This window comes from Asparagus officinalis, chromosome 2 (assembly GCF_001876935.1).
Source record: "Asparagus officinalis chromosome 2, Aspof.V1, whole genome shotgun sequence".
Lineage (NCBI taxonomy): Eukaryota > Viridiplantae > Streptophyta > Magnoliopsida > Asparagales > Asparagaceae > Asparagus > Asparagus officinalis.
Window position 1 is genome coordinate 47,326,041 of NC_033795.1, and position 26,164 is coordinate 47,352,204.

At 38.2% G+C, this 26,164-nt stretch overlaps 1 protein-coding gene across 3 annotated transcripts in view; it reads right to left on the reverse strand.

Moving 5' to 3' along the window:
* Positions 1–26,164, reverse strand: part of LOC109831117 (alpha-L-arabinofuranosidase 1-like) — a 50,971-nt gene that overhangs the window by 9,551 nt on the left and 15,256 nt on the right. Inside the window, exons 17-19 of one of the 3 annotated variants that reach the window (XM_020398458.1) lie at positions 25,200–25,343; positions 24,925–24,958; positions 10,975–11,035 (exon numbers count right to left, since the gene is read on the reverse strand). In XM_020398458.1, the coding sequence (XP_020254047.1) occupies positions 11,004–11,035; positions 24,925–24,958; positions 25,200–25,343 (210 nt within the window). In that variant the 3' untranslated portion in view covers positions 10,975–11,003. Of the gene's footprint in view, positions 1–10,974; positions 11,036–12,347; positions 12,368–24,606; positions 24,959–25,199; positions 25,344–26,164 lie in introns of those variants that run through there. The other 2 variants (XM_020398459.1, XM_020398457.1) reach the window with 2 other exon arrangements.

Here is a 26,164-nt window from a genome sequence, read left to right on the forward strand (position 1 = left end):
GCTAAGTTTAGTAAATGCAGTTTTGGCTATCTGAGGTTAGATTTTTGGGCCATGTTATTAGCAATGAGGGCATTACTGCAAACCCAGCCAAAGTGGAAGCAGTTCTTGATTAGGAGCCGCCGAAGACCGTTACAGATATTCGTAGCTTTTTGGGGCTTGGCAGCTATTATAGGAAATTCATCCAGGACTTTTCAAAGATTGATACCCTGTTGACACGCCTTACGAAGAAGGGTGTTCAGTTTGTTTAGGGGCCAGAGCGTCAAAAAACCTTTGAGACTTTGAAGGCTAAGTTGACTACAGCCCCAGTGTTGATTATCCTGAGCAGTGGCAAGACGTTTGTTGTCTACACGGATGCATCCTTATTGAGACTTGTAAAACCCCGTAAATTTTTGAAAATATTTTGATTAATATTGATAAATAAGTTTTAATTATGATAAATATAAAGTGTGAATGTATGATTATGCTAATAATTGTTTTGATATAAATTAAGAGTATATATGAGAGTATACAAAGGTTAAACATGCACAAAACGAGTAAAACATGCACAAAGAAGAAATCTGGAAAAATAACCAGTTACGAGTTTATGTGCATTACACATCAATTCATTTCGAATCAGGAAAAACTAAATAAACAAAAGTTGTAGGTCTCTCCAATAGCTTTCCAACGCATCTTAAAGCACCTCATTCTGAGATTGGATGAAAACGTTATAGTTAAAATACCGAGGACTATTTTCCCAGTCTTACTGGGCTTCCTGGTTTGGGTTAGATTTGTTTGTTTCGGGTTTGCCTCTATATATATCGATGTTTTTCATGAAAATTCTTCTTTTCTATCATATTTCTAAACCCTAGCAGCCACCCTCTCTCATCAAAACCCTAGATCACATCCTTGGTGATTTTTGAGAGCTTTGTGAAGCAAATACCGAGAAGAGGGCGAGATCATTGGCGTTTGGTGAGGGAGAACTTATTTTCTTGCATCTTTGGATTTCCCAACAGCGTGTTGAGGCAACATCATCTTCCTCCAAACCTATCCCCTGTAGTAGTTCATATTTTTAATTTGTATAATTGGTTAATCTAATGTGTAGTGTTTATGTTGATGATTTAAATCCTAGTTTTGATGTTAAATCTTAAAACAACAAAGAGATCAATAGAATTTATCTTTAATTGATAAAAGTAGATGATCATGATCATCAGTTTTTTCAGATTTATTGTTAATTCTTGTTTTACATGGCCTAAACCCTAATTGTCGATGTATAGAAACTTGAGGCTTGAACATGAAACAATGTGATGATATGAGTTTGTGGATGAAAAACCCTAGTTTAATGTGTAGATTTGTGAATAAAATCACCAAATGAAGAAAATGTATTAACTTGATGTTTAGATCCGTGTTTAATTGCTAAGATGATGAACTAATTAGGTTTTGAACCCTAATTGTACAAACTTAATCTGATTAGTTATGTTTAAAGTATTTTAAACCCCAAAGATCATGTTATGATGATAAATAATTGTTTAGTCAAACCCTAAGATGTTAAACACATGATTAAACATGTTTTATACCCCATAATGATGTTCTATAAGTTCTTTTTGTTAAAATTTTCTTAACTTCATGAGACTCAAACCTGAGTTCTAGACTCTGGTCGGTCGACCGAACCCTGTGCATCGGTCGACCGATCCCACCTGAGTTTGTGTAAATCTTTATTCGACCGAAGCTTGTTTTTACGCATGTTTATGTGAATTGATCATCGTTCGACCAATGCCCTAGGGCAGTCGACCGACATCATGTCTTGTTTGTGATGATTTTTCTTGCACGTTGCTCATGAACATGGGGTTCGAGACGTACAATGATTTACACGTACGACATAGACGTACACCTATGAAGGCTTGGCACACGCGAACTTCCGGGAATGGGATAGTTGCGTGTATTGTTTTGACCATGACGGGGAGACGATTAGTTAGAACAATATATGTGTGTGGATGGATATCGTTGGTGGGCACAGCTCAGTACTTCTTAAGGTAGTGCGTCGGTATACTGTTGAAGTAGGCCATTGAGCCATAATTGCAGGATGCCTGAATAGGTAGTCCATTCCACATGGTGATGAGATGAGGATGCCTGAGGAGGAAGTATGTTCTGCATGGTGATGCGATGAGGCTAGTGAGCCATATTTATAGGATGCCAGATAAGGCAGTCCGTTCCGCATGGAGATGCGATGAGGATGTCTGAGGAGACAGTCCATTCCGCACGGTGATGCGATGAGGCTAATTAGCCGTACCTGTAGGATACCCGAGGAGGTAGTCTGTTCAGCACGGTGATGCGATGAGGCTAGTGGGTCGTAATTACTTAGGATGCCTTAACAAGTAGTCTGTTTCGCATAATGATGTGATGATACCATAGAACTTTGTAAGAGATAGTACTGTGAAACCTAGGACAGCTCGAGTCCTAGGTGGGAGGTCATTTATTTACGTGGTTCACTGTTGAGTTCTTTTATGACGGGGTATATGGTATTGTGGAATTCACAGGATTATGTACTGATATTTGTATTGACTACCTAAGGGTAGCATGAGATGTTGGGTCGACATATATGACTTGGTTTGGTTGACATTTTAGTATTGCATTTCTTTATTCCTTTATTTTTAGTTTTGGAGTTGATATTTAGCGATTCACAATTTGAGACATATGGTATACACATGAGAGTTTCCTTGTTTGGATTATTTTGCTCGACGTACCAGTCTCGTGTTGTGGGTTTCTAAGCAAGGTTTTAAATGTCGCCCGACATGTCCGACATGTCGGTCGACATATCGGTTTGAGGGCTTGACCGACACGATATGGACGTTTTCAACTCGTATGTCAGTTTTCAGGGCCAAATCAGAAATATCAGGGTCATATCGGGCATATCAGCCTATTTTTTAGCTTTGAAAAATCGACCGATATGGTACTTTTTTTAAGATCTGTTTTTTATTATCAGGTTTGGGTTTAGTGATAAATACTCAAACACGTTTGACCCGTTCTCATGTTTAAGGGTTTCTTATGAACCCGATGGAAAGAATTTATGAACCTAAATCCATATATTATTTACTTTTTTATATGTTTAGTCTATAGAACTTATAAAGTATGGTTATATTGAATTTGTGAATGCTTAGATTACATTTAGGACATGATATTATACATATGCGTACTACCCGATATGACAATCCGATATTTAGTCAATATCCCCCGATATATCCCCAATTTCCGCTATCCGACATGGATTTCAGCCATCCGACATGAACCCGACATCCGACATTTAAAACCTTGTTTCTAAGTATTAACCTCATTTAGTACAGGATAAATGATTTAGGTAGACTATGCATATATAGGTAGAGACTCCATCACACGTAGCAGCTCTTCCCCTGGGGGAGGATGGAGATGATCTTGCTAGGGCTCTGACGCTTGTGTTTTCCCTTCTTTTCAGGCAGCAGATCAGAGTTCCGGAGAGTCGTAGGTTGACGGAGTATCCGCATAGTCACTGTCACTTCTTAATAGTCAGCTTATGCTCCACATTAGTCTAGTAGTTATTTAGTTGATTTATAGAATTGTACTTCATTTTGAAGGCTGAGAGCCTATGTATTTGTTTTTCATGTGACTCTTGTATTTGAGATTACTTACTCTTATTTTAGTTATTGGACGTATATCTTTTCTTCAGATAAGACTTGTTATTAATATCTTTGGAACATGATTTTAGTTACCTGTGATGTCTCTTTTTTTATCATGTTCACTGCATTATTACCTTTCTTATATCTACTTGTACCTACACTATTTTTATTTGATTCCACTAGAGAGATATAACTGTGATGGTGAAACGTATTGTTGCATAGTATTGGGTGCATGGCAGGTTTGACATCCTTGGTTTCACCCTGGACTGCAGCCGTGTATGAAACCAGGGGCGTCACAGGACTAGGAGGCATTTTGATGCAGAATCAGAGAGTAGTGGCGTACATTTCACGACAGTTGAGGACTCATGAGCAGAATTATCCCACCCACGATCTGGAGTTGGTAGCAATGGTCTTCGCACTTAAGACGTAGAGACATTATCTTTATGGAGTTCAGTTCGAGCTATTCACCGACCATCAAAGCCTAAAGTATCTTTTCTCCCAGAAGGAACTCAACCAGAGGTAGTGACGATGGGTAGAGTTCAATAAGGATTACGAGTTTGCGCTTCAGTACTATCCAGGGAAGGCGAATGTAGTAGCGGACGCGTTGAGTAGGAAGCGTCATCATGGGCTTACAGCTTTGAGGTGCTCGTTGTATCAAGATCTACTTACCCTCAGTCAGTTTGACTTTAGGCCAGAGATTGATGGGAGCAACACATTTTTGATAGCCTTAACAGTACAACCACCATGGACTGATAGAGTGGTCAGTGCTTAGTCAGACGACTCTTGAATTCAAATCCAAAAGGGAGAGATTTTCAAAGAGCCCAAGGCTGATTAGACCATCAGGTCAGATGGGGGCCTTCGAATGAAAGGCCGACTAGTGGTGTCAGATATTCCGCAGTTGAAGAAAAAATTATTTGATGAGGCTCGCCAAAAACTTGATGCGGCAAAAACATGTACCAAAAAATGTTGCAAGTGCACAACCGTGTCAAGTTATAGTATATAGATATCGATCCCATGAGGAAGATGTTTTGTAGGAGAAAATATAAAATCGGTTCTTATGTTGTGTATGTGACAAATAGGAGTGATGAGTGAATGTGATTGTGGAGAGATGGAGAGAATGAAAATGATTGTGTAAATGAATATATTTGAGAGTGGAAGTGATAATATAAATGTGATCAACAAGGCAAGAAGGAAAAAATCAAGAGCAAATAAAAATCAAGAATGTAAAGATAGCGGATTCAATTAAAGATATGGGTAATCTAGAATTGAATCCACTTCTTAGAAAAAGGTGATTCCTTAGAGGGTTCTAGCCTAAAGGCGAATCAAAGAAAATAAAAATGAACAAAAAGAAAAACTAACCCAAGAGGGTTCTAGCCTCAAGGTGAATAGTGCAAGAAATTAAAATCTAACTACAAAATAAATTGTAAAAATCTAAACTACAAAATAAATTGTAAGAATTAAATGCAAGAAAACAAATCTACTCTATAAGCATGAAATAAATCTAATCTATAAGCATAAAATAAATCTAAGGCAAGAGGGTTCTAGCCTCTTGGCTATTTAAACAAGAAAATAAAATCTAATTACAAGCATGAAAATAAATCTAAACTAATAAGCAAAAAAAGAAAAATAAGAAAAACAAACCTTCAAATTAATCTCCATCTTCATCTTCATCTTCATCATCCAACAAAGAGAAGAAGAGAACACTTTAAAGTGGTGAAAATTTTATTTTATTAATTGTAACAAAAAGTTATAAATTTGGAAGACCTTCTCAATTAAGAGTAGCCCTCCTCTCCAAAAGGAGTTATAAAAACTTTCACACCTCTAACCCCTCACTCTCTACCCCTATTTATAGTAAACATCAGTGAATGAGAGCCCTTGGATCGAAATCTTATCCAAAAACCATGAATTTCAGCATTAGATTCGTAACAGAATGACGATGGCATCAATACCAGCATCGATAGGGGTATCGATGCCGGCATCGATAGGGGTATCGATGCCGGCATCGATGCCCAGTCCACTTTGGTTGCTTTTCCGAAAATCCTTCTTCTTGTAGGCTTTGGGCTTGGGCCTTTTGACATTTTCTTTGTATTTTGGGCTTTTAATACTTCATAAAATATTTGAAAGAAATTGTTTGGCTTCATGGGCTTCATTTCTTCATTAAATCAAGGGCTTTTGTTGAGAGATGAAAGTTTAAGATTTATTCTTCATTAACCTGCAATTAAAAGATAAAAACAATTATTAGTGGTATATTTATTCATATCAAATAGATAATGAGGGTATAAAATTGTAATAAAAAGTGATTATCAAATACCCCACACCTAAACTTTTGCTAGTCCTCTAGCAAAGAAAGAAAAATGAAAGAAAACCTAACTTACTTTCGCAGGAATCGCGGTTGTATTTAGCGCATACAACAAGCCTTTAAACCCCTAGGTTATCCTAGTGGACGAGTTGTAGTCTCGTGAGGGTTTGCAGTGAATATACCCACAAAATTCGGTCAACTTGCCACATTAAAAAAATTAGTAAATAACTAAATTTACTTGATAATTGAAGCTAGTTATTACTCAAGAAAACATTTTTATATATAACTCTAAGGTATATTTCCTAGAAAATCTTCTCATTATAGCAATACAAAACCAAACCAAACTTAGAAATTTAATTTAAAAGTTTTGAAAAGAACATGCTAACTCTTTGTTTAAAATAATATTCAAGTTGCTTGATCTAAAATATTTTCCAAGGCCATATATACATATATAAAACATTTATTAGTATTTTTATTTTTATTTTTTTTTATATTATCTTTAACTCTTTCTTCCTTGGTGATTTTTTTTCTACTTTAACAGGCTTTCTAAGCGACCATTTAACGAGTTTTGGGCCAATGGATCCCAACCCAATTGGGCTTAGGTCATTAAGTATGGAAATACTCCTTATGCTTAATTACTCGATCAGCTTAGGCTTTATAAGATAGAATCACCTTGAATTTAAGAGTTTTTTTTTTTCATTTGGTGCCCATTTTTCGCACTCTTCTTTTTACAGTTTTTTTATATGTATATGTATATATATTCTGAAAAATATGTAAGTCAAGCCACTTTGAAAAATTATTTTTAACTCTAAGTTAAGCATGCATTCCATTATTTTAAATAAAAATCTAAGTTAAGGCTTAAGTAAAGTATACTACTTTGAAAATTATTTCTTAAGAACTTTATTTAGAGTTATCATAAAAGGTGAACTTGAGTAAATAACAAATTAGAAAATTTAAAATTTATCAAATAAATCAATTATTATAAAACTCTATCAATTTGGCAAGTGACGATATTTTTATAATTTTTTTTAGATAAAGAAAAAGAAAAAAAATGATAAAAATACAACAAAAAATGTAAAACAAAGAGAAAATTTAACTAATTCCCACCTCCACACCTAAATTTTGCATTGTCCTCAATGCAAACTCTATGATGCACAAAGTAAAGCAGATAAGAAGTGAAGTACTTACATTTGATCAGCTGATAAAAATCTGCAATTACCTTTGGTCTGTGGAGGATAAAATAAAAAATTTATTATTCTCTCTCTTTTTTTCCCTTTTTTTTCTTTTTTTTTGTTTTTTTTCTCGTTTTTTTCTTTTTTTTTCTTTTTTTTCAACTGAATAAGAAACTCTCGAATGAGAGAAGAGTAAATTCTTTTTATTATTCTGAAATAAACAAAACAAATAATGTAGAATGAAGTGTTCAACACGAAGAGCTCGTATTCTACATTGAATCCTACCTTATTGTTGAAAATTCTTCCCCGGATTTTAAATAAATTCAGAATGATATAATCAATAATGTGAAATTCCAAGCATTTCGGGGTGTTCAATAATTCTTGCAACAAAGTAAGGTAGGTATTATTGGTGTCATGCATTTTGTATTGCTTAATGAACTAAGACTCTTGTACTATAAAGTTTTGTTCTCTAACAACCAATTCTTCTGTAGAGTTCTGAAAATTTGGTTGTTGATTATTCTCCAAGAATCTAAGTTCATCAAGAAAAAGTTCTTCAAAATTTAATTCAAAGCAGCAAATGTTTAACTCAGTTTCATTATTCTCAAGGACCTGATCTGCTTCTTCTAAAAACTCTAACTCTTCATCAAAAATTTCCTCAAAACTCAAATCAGACTCTTCTTCTTCTTCTTCTTCTTCTTCTGATCTTTCCTGAATGTAATTTATTTCTAGAGGCTGATTATTTGGCTGGTCCCCTAGATTAAAAATGTTAAGATCAGCAGTCAAATTCCCAAAGGACAGCTTCATTTGACCGGTTCTACAGTTGATGAGAGCATTAGAAGTGGCTAAGAAAGATCGTCCTAAGATGACCGGTGTCTGTCCTTTGGGATTGGAAACAGGCTGTGTTTCCAAGACTACAAATCTACTGGAAAAATAAAATCTCCAACCTTAATCAGAACATCCTCTAACTCACCCATAGGGACTTTAACAGATCTATCAGCCAACTGTAAGGTGCATTTTGTTGGGTTCAGTACACCTAGACCCAATTGCTGGTAGACTGAATATAGAAGCAAATTGACACTGGTCGCTAAGTCTAAAAGCGCATTATCAATGTGAGTATTACCAATGATACATGAAATGATGGGGGAACGATCTTTACGTTTCAAAGGTATGGGATTTGATAGCATTTCACTGATATTGGCGGCTAAAAAGACTTTCTTTGGAATATTTATTCTCCTCTTCTTAGTGCATAATTCTTTTAAAAATTTAGCATAAGATGGAATTTGTTCAATTACATCTAAGAGAGGAATGTTGACCTTAACATGCTTGAGGGAGTGTTTCCTAAGCCTGAGTCTATCTGGAAAAGGAGCAACTGGTCTAAACCTATCAAAAGCAGGCTCAGGTTCCGGTTCAGGTTCTTGATCATCTGAGGGGGATGATTATTGAATAGATTCATCAGAAGGAGAAGGAATTTCTTCTGGATCAAAAGTTTGACTTGGAGGAGTTCTCACTTGATTATCGACCTGTCTACCTGACCGAAGTGAATGGATTGCATTCACTTGAGCTTCATAGGATGAACTACATCCTGTGTCCTTAGGGTTGACCACGGGTTGACTCGAAAATTTTCCTTTCTCTATTTCACTCACGGCACTAGCTAGTTGACCAAGCTGGGATTCTAATCTAGCTATAGCTTGAGTATTGGAGTTGAGCATTTGTCCGGTTGATTGCATAAAGAAATTCAGAGTGCTGGACGTTTGAGTCAACATATTCGTGGTTTGAGTGGAGGTCTTAATTATGGTTTCCAAACCCCTTTCCAAGACATTGAGACGTTTATCCTGATCTGGATTGTGAGGAGTCTGAATTACAGCTTGATGAAGAGGAGACTGATTTTGATACGGCAGATTGGGTTGTTGATATTATGGATGAGAATTGAAAGGAACTGTGTTTCCCCTAGGAAAATGTTGGGTCGAAGCGGGTGTAAAGTTTTGAGTTCCGGGAGAATTTCCTCGATTCCATGCAACGTTGGGATGATTTCTCCAACCTGGATTGTAGGTTGGAGAAAATTGATCATTTGCAGAACGCTGGAATGCAGCGTTGACCTGTCCTAATAGCTGATTATTTCCTAAGAGAGGACATTCTTCTGAAATATGAGATGGTGACAAATAGTTGTGGCATCCTGAGGCTGAAACTTGATTGATTTGAGCCAGGGCTCTTTCGATTTCTAAAGCTTCTAACCTACACATGATTGTGGCCATCCTAGCTTCAGATGCAATGTTCAACTCTAAGGAAATGTCACTGGATTTGGGTTGGGGAGCTAATGACACTCGGTTATCACAGTGTTCCTATTGCATGGTTTTTTCGGAAAGACTCTCTAAAAACTCCCAAGCTTCATCAGCGTTTTTCCTCATGAAATCCCCGTGGCACATTGATTCTAAGGAAGTTTTTGCAGAATAATCTAATCCTTCATAAATTATTTGGCACAATCGCCATTTTTCTAAACCGTGATGAGGACATTGGATGAGAATATCTTTAAATCGGTCAAAATACTTCCAAAAGGGTTCTCCCGGGATAATTTTAAAATTCATGATGCTGTTTCTTAGCTTCACCGTTTTATGGATAGGAAAAAATTTCTTAAGAAAAACGGTGATAAATTCCTCCCACGTTGTGATGGAATTTACGGGTAAGCTATACAGCCATTTTTTTGCTTTGTCTTTGAGAGCAAATGGAATAAATCTGAGTTTGATCACATCTTCTGTTAATTCTCTCATTTTAATCATAATACACACTTCCTCAAATTCCGAGATAAAAATATATGCATCTTCTGTTTCATTTCCAAGGAATTTGGGAAGCATGTTTATGTAATGCGGTCTAAGCTCAAAATTTATTCCATTTGTTTCGGGGAGCCTAATGCAAGAGGGGATTGCATTCCTAATGGGATAGCACATATCATGAAGAACGGGTGGATTAGGATGCTCCATTTCTATGATTGGTTCAAAGCGAATTAATCGACGTGTATTATCCCTAATCCACTGTTGCATACACCAAAACTATTTCTTTTTGTTTTATTTTATTTTTTTTATAAAGAAAGAAAAAAATTAGTTTTTTTGAGAAGAAAAGGATAAAGAAAAACCCTAACTACAACAAATCAAAGCAATCACTTTTCAATCACTCTAATTCTAGGGTTTAGCCTAACTCACTAGACCAGCTCCTAACCAAAAACTCCTACAGTGAAAAGATTAAAGTTTTACCCAGGTAGTTAGCTAGGTAAGGATAGTACTAGAAGGTGATCAGAGATCAATTAAGTACCTCGTTCCTTGTGGAGCGCTTTACGTAACCCCTAAACCTTACCTTAGACACCAACTAATCTGAGAAAACTTAAACCGGTTCACTTAAAGATTTCTTGTTCCTTATTGAGCTCGAATCATTAGGGGCCAACGTCTAATGAGTTTTAGAAGGCTTGGGTTTGTGAAGTGAGGAATTAGTGATTTGTGGGCTAAGGAAAGGGTGATGAAATCCCTTACCTTATCTTGATTATGGGTTTTGCTCTTAAGAATGTTTTAAGTGTGTGCCAAATCAAGTGCTACAATCACTTTGGTGAATTCCTACAAAATATATGAAATGCAGCCCTAGAAATTAAAAGCGACTAAAAGGATGATAAAAAAAATCTTTATATTTTTTATTATGGTAAAAAACAATCAAATGTGAGAAGAGAGCTCTTGTTTGAATTTATTATCTTGTTAGTTAATGTCCAAGTGAAAGGTGGATTTTATTATGGTCAACAAAAATAAAATCTTTTTGTTTTTTTTTAAAATCTTAATTGTCTCTAATTGTGAAGTTAACTAAAAAGGGTGGAATTGAAAATAGTAGAAAGCAGACTTACCCGAAAGCAATTCTCCAAGTTCTTGATCGTCAATCCAAGCTTTTCAAGCTCAAAGCGGTTCCTTCACAAGAAAAACACAAGTTAAAGAACCAAAATAATTAAAACCTACTTAAGCACATTCCCCGGCAACGGCGCCAAAAACTTGATGCGGTAAAAACATGTACCAAAAAATATTGTAAGTGCACAACCGTGTCAAGTTATAATATATAGATATCGATCCCACGAGGAAGGTGTTTTGTAGGAGAAAATATAAAATCGGTTCTTATGTTGTGTATGTGACAAATAGGACTGATGAGTGAATGTGATTGTGGAGAGATGGAGAGAATGAAAATGATTGTATAAATAAATATATTTGAGAGTGGAAGTGATAATATAAATGTGATCAACAAGGCAAGAAGGAAAAAATCAAGAGCAAATAAAAATCAAGAATGTAAAGATAGCGGATTCAATTAAAGATATGGGTAATCTAAAATTAAATCCACTTCTTAGAAAAGGTGATTCCCTAGAGGGTTCTAGCCTAAAGGCGAATCAAAGAAAATAAAAATGAACAAAAAGAAAAACTAAACCCAAGAGGGTTCTAGCCTCAAGGTGAATAGTGCAAGAAATTAAAATCTAACTACAAAATAAATTATAAAAATCTAAACTACAAAATAAATTACAAGAATTAAATGTAAGAAAATAAATCTACTCTATAAACATAAAATAAATCTAATCTATAAGCATGAAATAAATCTAAGGCAAGAGGGTTCTAGCCTCTTGGCTATTTAAACAAGAAAATAAAATCTAATTACTAGCATAAAAATAAATCCAAACTAATAAGCAATAAAAGAGAAATAAGAAAAATAAACCTTCAAATTAATCTCCATCTTCATCTTCATCTTCATCATCCAACAAAGAGAAGAAGAGAAAAATTTAAAGTGGTAAAAAATTTATTTTATTAATTGTAACAAAAAGTTCAAATTTGGAAGGCCTTCTAATTAAGAGTAGTCCTCCTCTCCAAAAGGAGTTATAAAAAGTTTCACACCTCTAACCCCTCACTCTCTACCCCTATTTATAGTAAACATCAGTGAATGAGAGCCCTTGGATCGAAATCTTATCCAAAAACCATGAATTTCAGCCTTAGATTCGTAACAGAATGACGATGGCGTCGATACCAGAATCTATAGAGGTATCGATGCTGGCATCGATGCCCAGCGCACTTTGGTTGCTTTTCCGAAAATCCTTCTTCTTGTAGGCTTTGGGCTTGGGCCTTTTGACATTTTCTTTGCATTTTGGGCTTTTAATACTTCATAAAATATTTGAAAGAAATTGTTTGGCTTCATGGGCTTCATTTCTTCATTAAATCAAGGGCTTTTGTTGAGAGATGAAAGTTTGAGATTTATTCTTCATTAACCTACAATTAAAAGATAAAAACAATTATTAGTGGTATATTTATTCATATAAAATAGATAATGAGGGTATAAAATTGTAATAAAGAGTGATTATCAGAGGCACATCGCACCAATTACATAGTGCATCCGGGCACAACCAAAATGTACAAGGACCTGAAGAGGCATTTTTGGTGGAGCAGCATGCGTAGGGATATGGCAGAGTATGTATCTAAATGTTTTACCTGTCAGCAAGTGAAGGTAGAACATTAGAGACCCGTGAAAACCCTACAGTCCTTACCCATTCCTGAGTGGAAGTGAGCAGATATTTCTATGGAGTTCATTGTAGGTTTGCCGAGATCTAAGAGAGGGAACGATTCTATTTGAGTGATAGTTGATCGATTGACGAAGTCAGCGCACTTCTTACTAGTGAAGACTACCTTTACGGCAGAGACTTATGTAAGAATTTTCATCTGGGAGATAGTTTGATTACATGGAGTTCCAGCGACGATTGTGTTGGATCGTGGCTTAGTTTTCACATCCCATTTCTGGAGGAGCTTCCAGAAGTCTTTCGGTAACCAGCTATTATATAGTAGTGTTTTTCACCCATAAACAGATGACCAAACAGAGAGGGTCAACCAAGTTTTCGATGACATGTTGCGGGCATGTGTTATCGATTTCCAGGGCAGCTGGGAGGATCATATTTCAATGATTGAGTTTGCCTACAATAATAGTTATCAATCAACTATAGGCACGGCTCCTTATGAAGCATTCTATGGGAGGCCTTTTAGATCCCCGATTTGTTGGGCAGAGCCGAAGGACAGCTTATTACTTAAACCAGATTTGGTTAGACAGACTTTGGATAAGATAGAGTTGATTCGAGAGCGTATCCTTGCAGCCCAGAGTTTGTAGAAGAGCTACGTAGATCAGAGGCGATGACCTTTAGAGTTCCCGGTTAGAGATTATGTGTTGTTGAAGGTGTCACCTATGAAGGGTGTCTAGCAATTTGGCAGATGGTGAAAGATTGCCCCGAGATTTGTTGGTCCATTTAGGATTGTTAAGCGTGTTGGAGTCGTCTTGTATCAACTAGATCTTCTAGCATCGATGCCGGGTGTGCACGATGTTTTGCATGTTTTGATGCTCAAGAAGCACTTGTGCGATGAGGAGCAGCAGAGGGTGTTTGACGCACCAGACTTAGAGCTTCAGGCTGATTTGACCACTATTGAGACCCCGGTTCGTATTCTTGCTAGAGAGAACAAGAGACTTAGAAATAAGGTCATTCCTTTAGTTAAAGTTCAGTGGAACCGGAAGGGAGCTAAAGAAACTTCTTGGGAGCGCGAGGAGGATATGCGTCGTGACTACCTATACCTGTTTGAGCAGGTATAATGTAAGTTATGATTTGTTTGCGTTCATGTTATATGTATAGCCGCATTTATACTTAACGCTAGAATGTGGCTATTAACACTTAGCTCCTAATCATTCAGAACACATGATATATACATGAGGGGTTCCTTGTTTGGATTTTTAGCTTGACATACCAGTTCCGTTTAATTAGGGGTTAAGTGAGAGTATTTACATTTTAGATGTTAAGTGTAAATGTTTGCTTATGTGGTTTATATCTTGGAATTAATGGTACGAGACATGTATGTGAAGGTTTCCTTGTCTGGATTATACCCTGAACGTGCTTTTCTCGTATTAATAATCTCTAAGATACGATTGCAGAATTTCGAGGACGAAATTCTTTTAAGGCGAGGTGAATGTAAAACATTGTGAATTTTTGAAAATATTATGATAAATAGTGATAAATGATTTTTAATATGTTTGAGATTATTTATGGATGAATGATTATATTAACAAATGATTTGAGATCAAGTAAGTGTATGCATGAGAGTATACAAGTGTTAAACATACACAAAATAAGTGAAAACATACACACATGCACAAAACCTGTAGGCTAAAAAAGCCTCGGGTCGATCGACTGATGCTTGACGATCAGTCGACCGATAGGCACCTATCAGTCGACTGATGGCAAGGCATTAGTAAACCAACGGGGAGTTTCCCAGTTTGACTGGGTTTCTCTTTCGGGTCTTTTTGGATTTGTTTCGGTCTTACCCGTATATATATGAGTATATACACCCGAAAATTCTCTTTTACATCATTTTTCTGAACCCTAGCAGCCACACTCTCCCCTCAAAATCCTAGATCATAATTTTTGTGATTTTGAAGAGCTTTGAGAAGCAAATACTGAGAAGAGGGTGAGATCATTAGCGTTTGGCGAGGGAGAACATGTTTTCTTGCATATTTAAGGATTCTTGCACGTGTTGAGGCGAGTTTCATCTCCTCCAATCCCAACCTCATTTTTATTTGGGTTTTATTGAGAGTTATTTGGCTTTATTTGGCCTTAAAACCTAGTTTAAGAACAACGATCGTTCTTTTAAATTATTTGATCCAAAGATTCGATCTTTCGGATGTAAAAAGTTATAAACGAATTCTCTGAATTTTATTTAAGATTTGAAATAAATTTAACATGAGTTTTGTTGAGATTTAAATGATTTTCATGATGTTTCTGACGAACATGAACATGTTAGGGTTTATATAATTCACCTAAATATAATAATTGAGTTTCATGTAGATAAATTGAACCCTAATTACATTAAACAAGTTTAATGATATGTCTATTTCTGCAGGGCGATTGAGTAAGGTTGTTGATGCCACATGATATTGTGAGCACCTTACAAAAGTATCATTGTTTCAGATAGAGGATTTGACATATTTTATTTATGCTCCCATGTTAGTTACCCGAGAGTATGGTATAATACTGAGTTTGTCCTATATGACATATTTCATGCGAGCTTTATTTTACCGAATGTTTGTTCTTGTGACTGCGCCATCTATCCGAGGGTAGTGTGATTTGACATGACTTATATTGGATGAGGTTTGGAGTTGTATATCCTTTATTTATTGTTTTATTCATAGAATTTGGAATTGGTATTTAGCGATTCACAACTCGGGACATGGTATATATATGAGGGTTTCCTTGTTTGGATTATTCGCTCGACGTACTAATTCTTGTGTTGTGGATTTCAAAATATCAATCTCCACTTAGTCCAGGATAGATGTTTTATATATCTATATATGTACTAACTTGTATTTTGATAATCATATTTTATTGCAATTTTATACCCTCATTATCTATTTTATATGAATAAATATACTACTAATAATTATCTTTATCTTTAATTGTAGGTTAATGAAGAATAAATCTCAAACTCTAATCTCTCAACAAAAACCCCTTGATTTATTGAAGAAATGAAGCCCATGAAAGCAAACAATTTCTTTCATTATTCAATGAAGTGATGATGCCCAAATGAAGAAAAAAACGCAAAAGCCCAAAAGAAGAAACCAAATCAAAAAGCCCAAGCCCAAAGAAAGAGAGAAGCTCGGACAACAACAGGAGAAGGCTGGGTATCGATGCCAGCACCGATAATGATTCTCCTCAGCTATTAATAGCCATATTCGGCTACATGAGGGGGGCTTGGATCTTAACTTTAGATTTTGGACTCTTGGAATTTTTAGGCTTTTGGAACTTTTGAGGGAGATTCAAAAGAGCCGAACTTAAGCCTTCCTTGTGGATTCGGCCTTGATATTCAAGCTTGGGTATTCAAACTCTTCTAATCGAACTTCTACCAAGCGCTAAAGTTCGTTTTGCAATCTCGTTCAAATCGTCCAAGGGAAGCAATCTCAACACGAGCATCGAGGGAGACATCCTATCGCCCTGTAGAACCCACATTAAACAAGGAGAGATCGAATCAATTCTCTCTACTTCTGTGTAAAAAGTGATTTATTGATTTGTAATACAATTTCAATTAATACAAATTCAGAACCAATTTTTACATCCTACAGAAGATGGCGATCACAGTGGGAGATTACATTCTTTCCAACGAGATGGTGGTGGCGCAATTTGACGAAATTGCAGTGGGGACGACTGTTGACTCCCTCATAATCGAGTTCGATCAGGCTAAGTACGAAGAGTACTTATCCTCAGCTTCTTCTGGCAGTAAAGCATCTCGCAAATGCTGCAAAGTTGAGCGTGTGGCCCAGCCCCAAGCGGCAAAGGCAACCACGCCTAAAAGCTCTACCCGAGAAAGTGCCAAGGGTTCTATTTCCTCGAGCCAATTGAGGCTGATCAAAAGGCCAAGAATGCAAACCCAAGGGGTGCTCGATGGGTTGTTAAGCAATCAACGCAAACTCCTGTTCTCGAGGAGATGACGGTTCGTGTCGGCGCGGACCACGCCTTCACCATCAACATGAACGCTCCTCTATTAAAGAGAGCCAAGCAACGACGACGACAAGCCCTCGCTCGTCACGAGGCGCGTGACTGCATCTCCTATGACGGCCTGAATTACTATTCAGGCCTGAAAAGAGCCAATCAAGAATGCAAAGTTCTCAGTTCTGGCGAACTACACCAAGTTCTCAAAACTGGAAAACTCAGCGTTTTAGGTGAGCCTAGCAATACATGCAGACTTCGCTCTATGAGCAAAGTTCCCAATTCTGGCGAACTATGTAAATCAGGCGAACCCACCAATTCAGCCGGGCTTCGCTTTACTAGCCACGTTCCCAATTCTGGCGAACTGCGAACCCAACTATTCAGGCGGACTTCGCTCCACTGGAAAAATTCCCAAATCTGGTGAACTACCCAAATCAGGCAACCCTATAATTTAGGCGGGTTTTGCTATCAAGTTTCAAATACTAGCGAACTTCGCACATCAGGCAAACTTTGCATTTCAGGCGAAGACCAGCATATAGGATAACCTTGCCAAGCTCGCCCGAAAGCGAGCCGTCGCCAGAAAGGCAAGGCAATAGTTCACCGAATGGGCGAACTTCGCCTAAACGAACAAGTAGCCGAGCCTCGCCAGCAGATGCAAGCTCGCCTGACTAGGCAACCTCGCCTGTCAAGGCGAGCTCGCCAGAATTCGACACTTAAAGAATTTTCTGAGTGTTCTTTCAAATGTTCTCATGAACATGCTTTGCACAACTGCTCATCTGGTCTTTCTGATGCTGGGGTTTGTCACCATCAACCTACAGAGGATATCCAAGAGTGCTTGACTCACAAACGCATGATCCACGAGGCAACTCCTCAGTGTCACTGCGATCGGCTTATTATAGCGATACTCGTTAATTTCCAGTGTGCCGAGATACATAAACCATCAGTGTTCGAAAGGCTCTCCCAACCACTAGAGTCAAGACCTCCTCGTCGAAGATGCAATCGTCAAGGGAGACAAGCTTCTGACTACTTGGATCTCCCAATTGTAATAGTCAATGTGACGGGGAAATCCAAGGCTAGGAATTTAGATTCTTCGGATCCGGAATTCTCACCGGGACTGAAAAGCCTCCCCATTAGGCGTAAAGGTGTTTACCAGCACACCCACACTCAAACGGGGGTTGCTATTTCGTTTGACCACACAAGCTTAGCGCCCCGTTTTTGACGATGATGATAATGATTGCTCAGCGGTGGCAATATCCCAGGCTTCAAGTTCAGATCAGGGCAACCACGCAAAAGTGCATATGGCCGAAGTCCCTAATGAAGTAGCCAGAAGATTAGGGGAACAACAGGCTGCAATTGCTATGCAGCAAGCAACCATCTACTCCATGAAGGAGATGTTAGAGCAGCTCCTGAGCGAGAAGAAGAAGATAAAGAAGAAGACTTTGTGGGCTTCCCCAAAATCCTCGAAGAACAAAGAGCAGGAACCTACTCCTCCTCACACGACGGAAGGAGAAGAAAACTCTAGGTCATCTTCAGATTCTTCACCTAGGTTGTCAGGAGGAACGTCACGAGCTAGCAGCAATCCCCGAGACAAGAGGCTCGACGAGTTCCAAAGTCAACTCGATGCCTTAAAGCTTCAGAAGAACATGAACGAGCTGGGGTAGTCAGACCATATCCGGTTGTATGGGATACAATCCCCTACCCAACAAATTTTAAGCCCATGAGCCTAGTCCAGTTTGATGGCAAACGATCTCCCTCACAATATGTCTACTACTTCATGTCTCAAACAGGTTCTCTTACGGGGAACGATCTTATCCTCACTCGGCTATTCATTGGAACCATGAAGGGGGTAGCCTTCGAATGGTTCCACAAGTTGGAACCAGGTTCCACAAGTTGGAACCAGGTTCCATCAAATCGTGGGCTGACATGGAGAAACTGTTCTTGGCCCATTTCTTTGATGACGACACACGTGTTAATGGCCACTCTGCTAGCTGAAAAGCAGAGAAAATGAGAATCAGTCAATGACTTCGTGAAGAGATTCAGGAATCGGTCACTACATTGTCGGGACCAGGTCTCTGAAAACACCTTGATTGAGATGTGCCGCAACAACCTCTCGATCAATATTTTGTCCAAGGTTGGCGCGGTGGAAACCCGAACTTGGAAAGAGCTTGTTCGACAGGGTGAGCAAGTAGAAAACATGATCAAAAGATTGGAAGCCGAAGATCCCCAACCTATAAGAGGAGCTCTGGAGCAGAATTTATCTAGAAATCCTCCTCGGTCAAAAGGGAAGGAGATCTTGGTTGTCAAAAATGCTTCAGCTCCTAAGTCGGCTCAGAAACTAAAATCTACCTCTTCTGAACCATGATCTCAGAAGCAATACGACTTCCAAGAGGATCAAGTTGCTGCTACCCTCGACACCCTGGTCAAGAACAACAGAATAAAACTCCCAGAGGTAAGGAGGACTAAGGACCTGAACAATACAGATGATCTGAACTACTGTGCATACAACAGGATGGTTCATCATCCTACCTCTAAATGTTATGTCCTCAAGGACAAGATCCAGGCTCTTTATGATGCAGGGGTCCTGAGAAAGGAAAATGTGCAGAAGAAAGTGACTACGAATATGGTCACTTTGAAATTCGGGACAGACCTCCCAGAAGTCCAAGCGCCAGCAGGGATCATGCACATCCCCAAAGCGGAGTTGAAGATCATCAACACTGATCCCCACAACCAGCAAGGGAAGGTTTAGTATCATAAACTTTGTTGTCAAGGCAAACAATTTGGGTCCACCCCGACCTCCTCAATGATGAGCAATGGACTTATAAGCCTTTAAAGAAGTCTAAAGGTAAGGCTAAACTTTGTAACGTTGCGTCTATAATTCCAGATGATGACAGAGTGAAAGCGACGGTCCTTACCGATTCTGACAACAAGGTGGACGCACTAGCTAACAGGGCAGGAAAGGACTTTGCTAAGCACTACCCTCCAACGGCGAAAAATTCGGTGGGGCTGTCACTAGCAGTTCAGCCAGGTCTCGACAAATCTAAGCAGAAGGAACTGATGAAGGAGATTCCTGCTAGTTCAACCAGTCGAACCTTTCAGTTCGATGTGCTCGCACAGTTGGCTAATATCCCGCCCAGAATCACCTTGTATGAGCTCCTATGCCTATCTAAGTCTACTCGGGAAGCTCTACGAGAAGCGCTAGCTGACTCTGAGGCTTTTGCAACGCATTTCCGGCCCACTCCCAAAGAAGATGCAGAAAAAGGGTGTCCACAATGTTGCCAAGTATCTAAACAGCAGATCCCCTGCATAACCTTCCTTCCTGATGATATGCTTATCAAGTGTACAGCTCACGACCTGCCTCTATACTTCACTGGATACGTCAGTTCTTCCCGAGTGGACAAAATCCAAGTAGATGTAGGATCTGCTTTGAGTATTGTCCCCGTGAACCTCATCAAACACTTAGGGATACCTCAGAGACACTTGTCTGCAACAACTACAACAATTTTTGGCTTTAATGCCATTGGAACCCAACCATTGGGGAAGATTCGTCTCAAATGCCAGCTAGGCGACATGAAGAGAGAGGTGACCTGGTACGTGATCGACGCGGAACCTTCCTATAACATGTTATTGGGTTGGTCATGGATCCATAGCAACCGGATAGTCCCATCTACATTACACCAGTGTTTGAAGTATGTGGATGACTACGATCAAGTGAAGACAGTATTTGCTAAAAAGTGATCCTTCAAAGGAGTCAAAAACTACTTCACCGACTCTTTACTTTACCAGGACTGTGAATCGGGGGATGAACCATAGGTTGAGGAACCTGGTAGCGGCAACGAGGCCGATAGTGAGTCTGAATACAACGAGGGTCTTATCTTGAACGATATTGAACCCATTATAATCAGCTATGAAGGCCTCAATGTAGTCGACGCTGACGAAGCGGATGAATTTGCCATGAATAAAGACTTCAACTTTGCTTACTTGTCATCTAGTTCAGAGTCTAGTAATGATGAGTCTAGCAATCTAGTTGCAGGATTATATAATAACTCTTCTTTACACTTGCATGTGCATTCATCGTTTGTTACAGATAAACAAATGATTGAGTCCTCACAAGCCTTCTTTATCATACCAGCCCAAGATAATTATAAGAAGGATATTATCTTTGGAAGGATAGATCAACCTCTGCGTACGCTGTGGGATGGATCTCGCATAACGATAAAATAGTGAGGCGTATGATGGAGAACATGGGTTATGACTTGTTCCGCAAAGAAGGTTTAAACTACGGCAAGGGACGAAGAACAATTGCCCAACCTTTCATTCCGAAAGGAAAGCCCATCGATTATTTTGATAAAACCCGAAGAGGGCTAGGCTATATCTCCTCTTCGTCAGAATTATGGTGCGACTCCGGATAAGAATCTGAAGAAATCCATTCCGGAGATTTATCATCAACATCCTCAATGTAGGATTCAGATGTCAGCATAGGAGTTGTATTCAAAAATCTTACAGACAATATAGCTACAGTTGAATCCTCCGAAATCAAAGAGGATGATCATGTCCCACTTTACGATGAAGCATGGGATCGTCATGACAGTACCCAGTGGAGTGGTCGGTTTGAACAGCGTGAACCACCCACAAAGGACAAAGTACTCTAGTAAATATGGGAGATGTGACTAACCCCAAACCCATATTTATAAGTGACAGCTTACCTCCCCAAGAGAAAGAAGACCTTATATCCCTCATCCGGGAATATATTGACATCTTCACCTAGAATTACGAGGATATGTCTGGCCTTAATCCTGAAGTAGCCATGCATCGTCTTAACATCAAGTAGGACGCCAAACCTGTCAAACAACAACAAAGATGGTTTCGTTCACAAATCATGGAGGTGATCGAAGCTGAAGTGAAGAAGCTGATCGATTCAGGCTTCATCCGAGAAGAGCAACGCCCAGACTAGGTGGCAAACATTGTTCTGGTCCTGAAGAAGAACTAAAAAATTCGTATCTGCATCGACTTCAAAGATCTCAACACTGCATGTCCGAAGGAAAATTTTTCTTTACCCATCACGGATGTCATCATAGACAATACGTGCGGTTTCGAAAGGATGTCTTTCATGGACGGATTTTCAGGGTATAATCAAATCAAAATGTACCCTAAAGATGAGAAACATACCTTGTTCAGGACCCCGTTAGGAATTTACTAGTACACAGTAATGCCCTTTGGACTCAAGAACGCAGGCGCAACTTACCAACACGCCATGAGCACAATCTTCCGAGATCATTTACAAAAAAATAGTCGAATGCTACGTGGATGACTTGGTTGTGAAGAGTCGCAGCAAAGATGATCATCTTCAAGACCTGAAAGCAATGTTCGAACTCATGCGATCTCATCAATTGAAGATGAAACCTACGAAGTCATTTTTGGGAATGTCGAGTGGCAAATTCCACAGATTTGTCATCACGACGAAGGGGATTCACATAGACCCCGACAAGGTGCGAGCTAAGTAGTGGACTTCGACTAAAAAGAATTGAGCTCGCCTGAACGCTCAGTTCGCTAGCTCGCAAGTTAGCTAAGCTCGCCTGTAGGAGGTTCACCCACACGAACCAAGCTCGCCAACAAGGTTTAAGCTCACCTGAATGCTTCTAAGGTCCGCCTGACAACCTCGCCTATTCGTTTAGCTCGCCGACCCCTCTTGCAAGGTTGCATGCATGCTCAAAGCTCGCCTGAATGCTTGAAGCTTGCCTGTCAACCAAGCTCACCTGGATGCTTGGCTCGCCAGCTTCGCGTACATGCTTAAAAGCTGCCTGCATGAGCCAGACTCGCCTGCAAGCTAGCCTAGCTCGCCTGAGCGGTTAGAAGCTGCCTGCTTGATTTGTGGGAGTGAGTACACCCACTTCTCCTCAGGTATTAATAGCCATATTCAGCTACATGAGAGGGGGCTTGGATCTTAACTTCAGATCTTGGACTCTTGGCATTTTTAGGCTTTTGGAACTTTTGAGGGAGATTCAAAAGAACCAAACTCAAGCCTTCCTTGTGCATTCGACCATGATATTCAAGCTCGGGTATTTGAACTCTGCTAATCGAACTTCTACCAAGCGCTGAAGTTCATTTTGCAATCTCGTTCAAATCGTCCAAGGGAAGCAATCTCGATACGAGCATCGAGGAAGGCATCCTATCACCCCGTAGAACCCACGTTAGACAAGGAGAGATCAAATCAATTCTCTCCACTTTTGTGTAAAAAGTGATTTATTGATTTATAATACAATTTCAATTAATACAAATTCAGAACCAATTTTTACATCCTACATCGTCTCCCCGTCATGGTCAAAACAATACACGCAACTATCCCCTTCCCGAAAGTCCGCGTGTGCCAAGCCTCCATAGGTGTACGTCTATGTCGTGTGTGTAAATTATTGTACGTCTCGAATCCCGTGTTCACGAACAACGTGCAAGAAAAATCATCACAAACAAGACATGATGTCAGTCGACTACCCTAGGGCATTGGTCGACCGATGACCAATTCGCATAAACATGTGTAAAAACAAGCTTCGGTCGAATAAAGAATTACACAAACTCAGGGTGGGATCGGTCGACTGATGCACAGGGTTCAGTCGACCTACCAGAGTCCAGAACTTAGGTTTGAGTCTCGTGAAGTTAAGACAATTTCAACAAAAAGAACTTATAAAACATCATTATGAGGTATAGAAACAAGTTTAATCATGTGTTTAACATACTAGGGTTTGACTAAACAATTATTTATCATCATAACATGATCTTTGGAGTTTAAAAAAATACTTTAAACATAACTAATCAGATTAAGTTTGTATAATTAGGGTTCAAAACCTAATTAGTTCAGCATCTTAGCAATTAAACACGGATCTAAACATTAAGTTAATACATTTTCTTCATTTGGTGATTTTATTCACAAATCTACACATTAAACTAGGGTTTTTCATCCACAAACTCATATCATTATATTGTTTCATGTTCAAGCCTCAAGTTTCTATACATCGACAATTAGGGTTTAGGCCATGTAAAACAAAAATTAACAATAAATCTAAAAAAACTAATGATCATGATCATCTACTTTTATCAATTAAAGATAAATTCTATTGATCTTTTTGTTGTTTTAAGATTTAACGTCAAAACTAGGATTTAAATCGTCGACATAAACACTACACATTAGATTAACCAGTTATACATATTAAAAACATGAATTACTACATGGGATAGGTTTGGAGGAAGATGATCTTGCCTCAACACGCTGCTGGGAAATCCAAAGATGCTAGAAAACAAGTTCTCCCTCACCAAACGCCGATGATCTCGCCCTCTTCTCGGTATTTGCTTCACAAAGCTCTCAAAAATCACCAAGGATGTGATCTAGGATTTTGAGGGGAGAGGGTGGCTGCTAGGGTTCAGAAGTATGATAGAAAAAAAGAATTTTCGTGAAAAACATCGGTATATATAGAGGCAAACCCGAAACAAACAAATCTAACCCGAAACAGAAAACCCAATCAGACTGAAAAAATAGTCCTTGGTATTTTGGCTGTAAGTTTTTCGTCCGACCTCAGAATAAAGTAATTTAAGATGCGTTGAAAAGATATTGAAGATATCTACAACTTTTATCTTTTGAGTTTTTCAGATTCGAATTGCATCAGTGTGTAATTCGTATATATTCTTAACTGGTCATTTTTCCAGATTCGAATTGCATCTATGTATAATACATATATAATCTTAATTGGCCTCAAATCAATTACTATCATGCTCATTCATCATTAAATGATATTTATCATAATATAAATTATTTACTACTATTTACCATAGTATTTTTTTAAAAAATGTACTGGGTTTTACAATTTGTAACGCCATGAGTGATGGTGATAGGGAGTGCAGCACTCGAAGTGACTTCGGATGAAGAGGAGAATTGTTTTTCCGTGGCCATACCGCATTTGGTCATCGGAAAATTTTGTTGGATTGTTTCAGAGCTGGCTCTGATACCATGTGGAAAATTAAGAATGAAATTGTATTTTTCTCATTATTTTCTGAATAGGAGTACACGGCTATTTAAGGAGGAAGAAGTGAAGTTTTTCCTTAAAACTGAAAACTTAAAAATTAAAATTAACAGCTAGGAGAATCAGGTAATTAATACCCAAATCTCTTTATTCTAGGAAACAAACTAAACTGAATCTTGACAACTAATTCCCAGTAATCAGGCAGTAAATCACGGATTTGCACATAAGGTTATCACTTTTGCGCTACGTTAAAGCGATAGATCAAATGAAGTAAAGGAATGTGGAGAAAGCACGACGTTCATCAAAGAACCTGCATTTTGTAGCGTACTTTGAATTGGCACGACCTGCATGAATGGATATTGGATTAGATTTATGTTGCTTCCATCTTATGTTAGGGTAGAACCTTGAGTATCTCTTTTATTCATTTGCTTAATGGAGTAACGTAACCTACTTATATTTGGTAATTTCTTTGTTTCAAGTTTAATGAAAATTCAAAAGCATAGATAATGCAAGCAAAAAGTATTTGAACTCTTCCAACTTTTTCATGCATCTTTGTACCTTATTATGTGCAGTAATTATTTTTACCTTATTTGGTTCTTGGAAGGAATTCTCGTCCATTACATTACTGGATGTAAGAATAGTCATCTTTGATCCCGATGAGCTAACAGTATTTTGCAAACCAGAAATAGAGAACATCAGGTTTACAGGCTCACTGCCAAAGTTCACAACCTGCACAAAGGTGATAAATAGAAGAAAGATCGTCAAAAAAAGTAAAAATAGAGTAAATTGAAATCATAGCCAGCACCAGGTCAATTTGTAGAAGCAAACAGCAGTTTTCAAAGTCAAAAGCAAAATAAAAGAGAAATAGAATAACAATCAATTGATAGCTGGCCAATTTTAGCATGGTAAACTGAAAGAAAATATGCTAAAAAAAGTATATTCTACTCTTGGAATATAATGATTGCAATCTTAGTGCAGGTTTACATGTTTAGAATTTACTAATGACAGAGAAATAGATGATTATTTTCAAAAATTAAAGGGAGGGATCATAAAGGTCGAGAGTGTTGGTGAATTTCATTTGTATTCATTTAGCAACCTCATCTATTAATATTTCAAACTGAATACACATTTATATATATAACCTCAAAATTATAACTATCGGTACTGAAACTAAAAAGCAATTAGGAAAACAACCCAACAGGAAAAATGTTTCATTGCAGAAAGAATACTATAAAATAGCTTGGTTTTTAACTAATGTCAGGAATATTTCTGTATATGCGCCAATAAAACCGACAACTACCATGCAAAAGGATACATTGTTAAAGCATGATATAAACAATGTTGCGCGCAGCGAAAATTTCGACAACACTTCGGCAGCACAACAAGAGAGTTAGGTCGTAATAAGAATTCTCGTTTCTCAAAGGAAACAAGAACCAAAAGTAAAATATCTCAACAAAGTGGGATATCAGCTCTTCCTCTCATCAGTTCTAGGACTGACCAGTCGAGGGAACCTAAATAAGCTATTACAAATCACACAAACAGCAAGACAA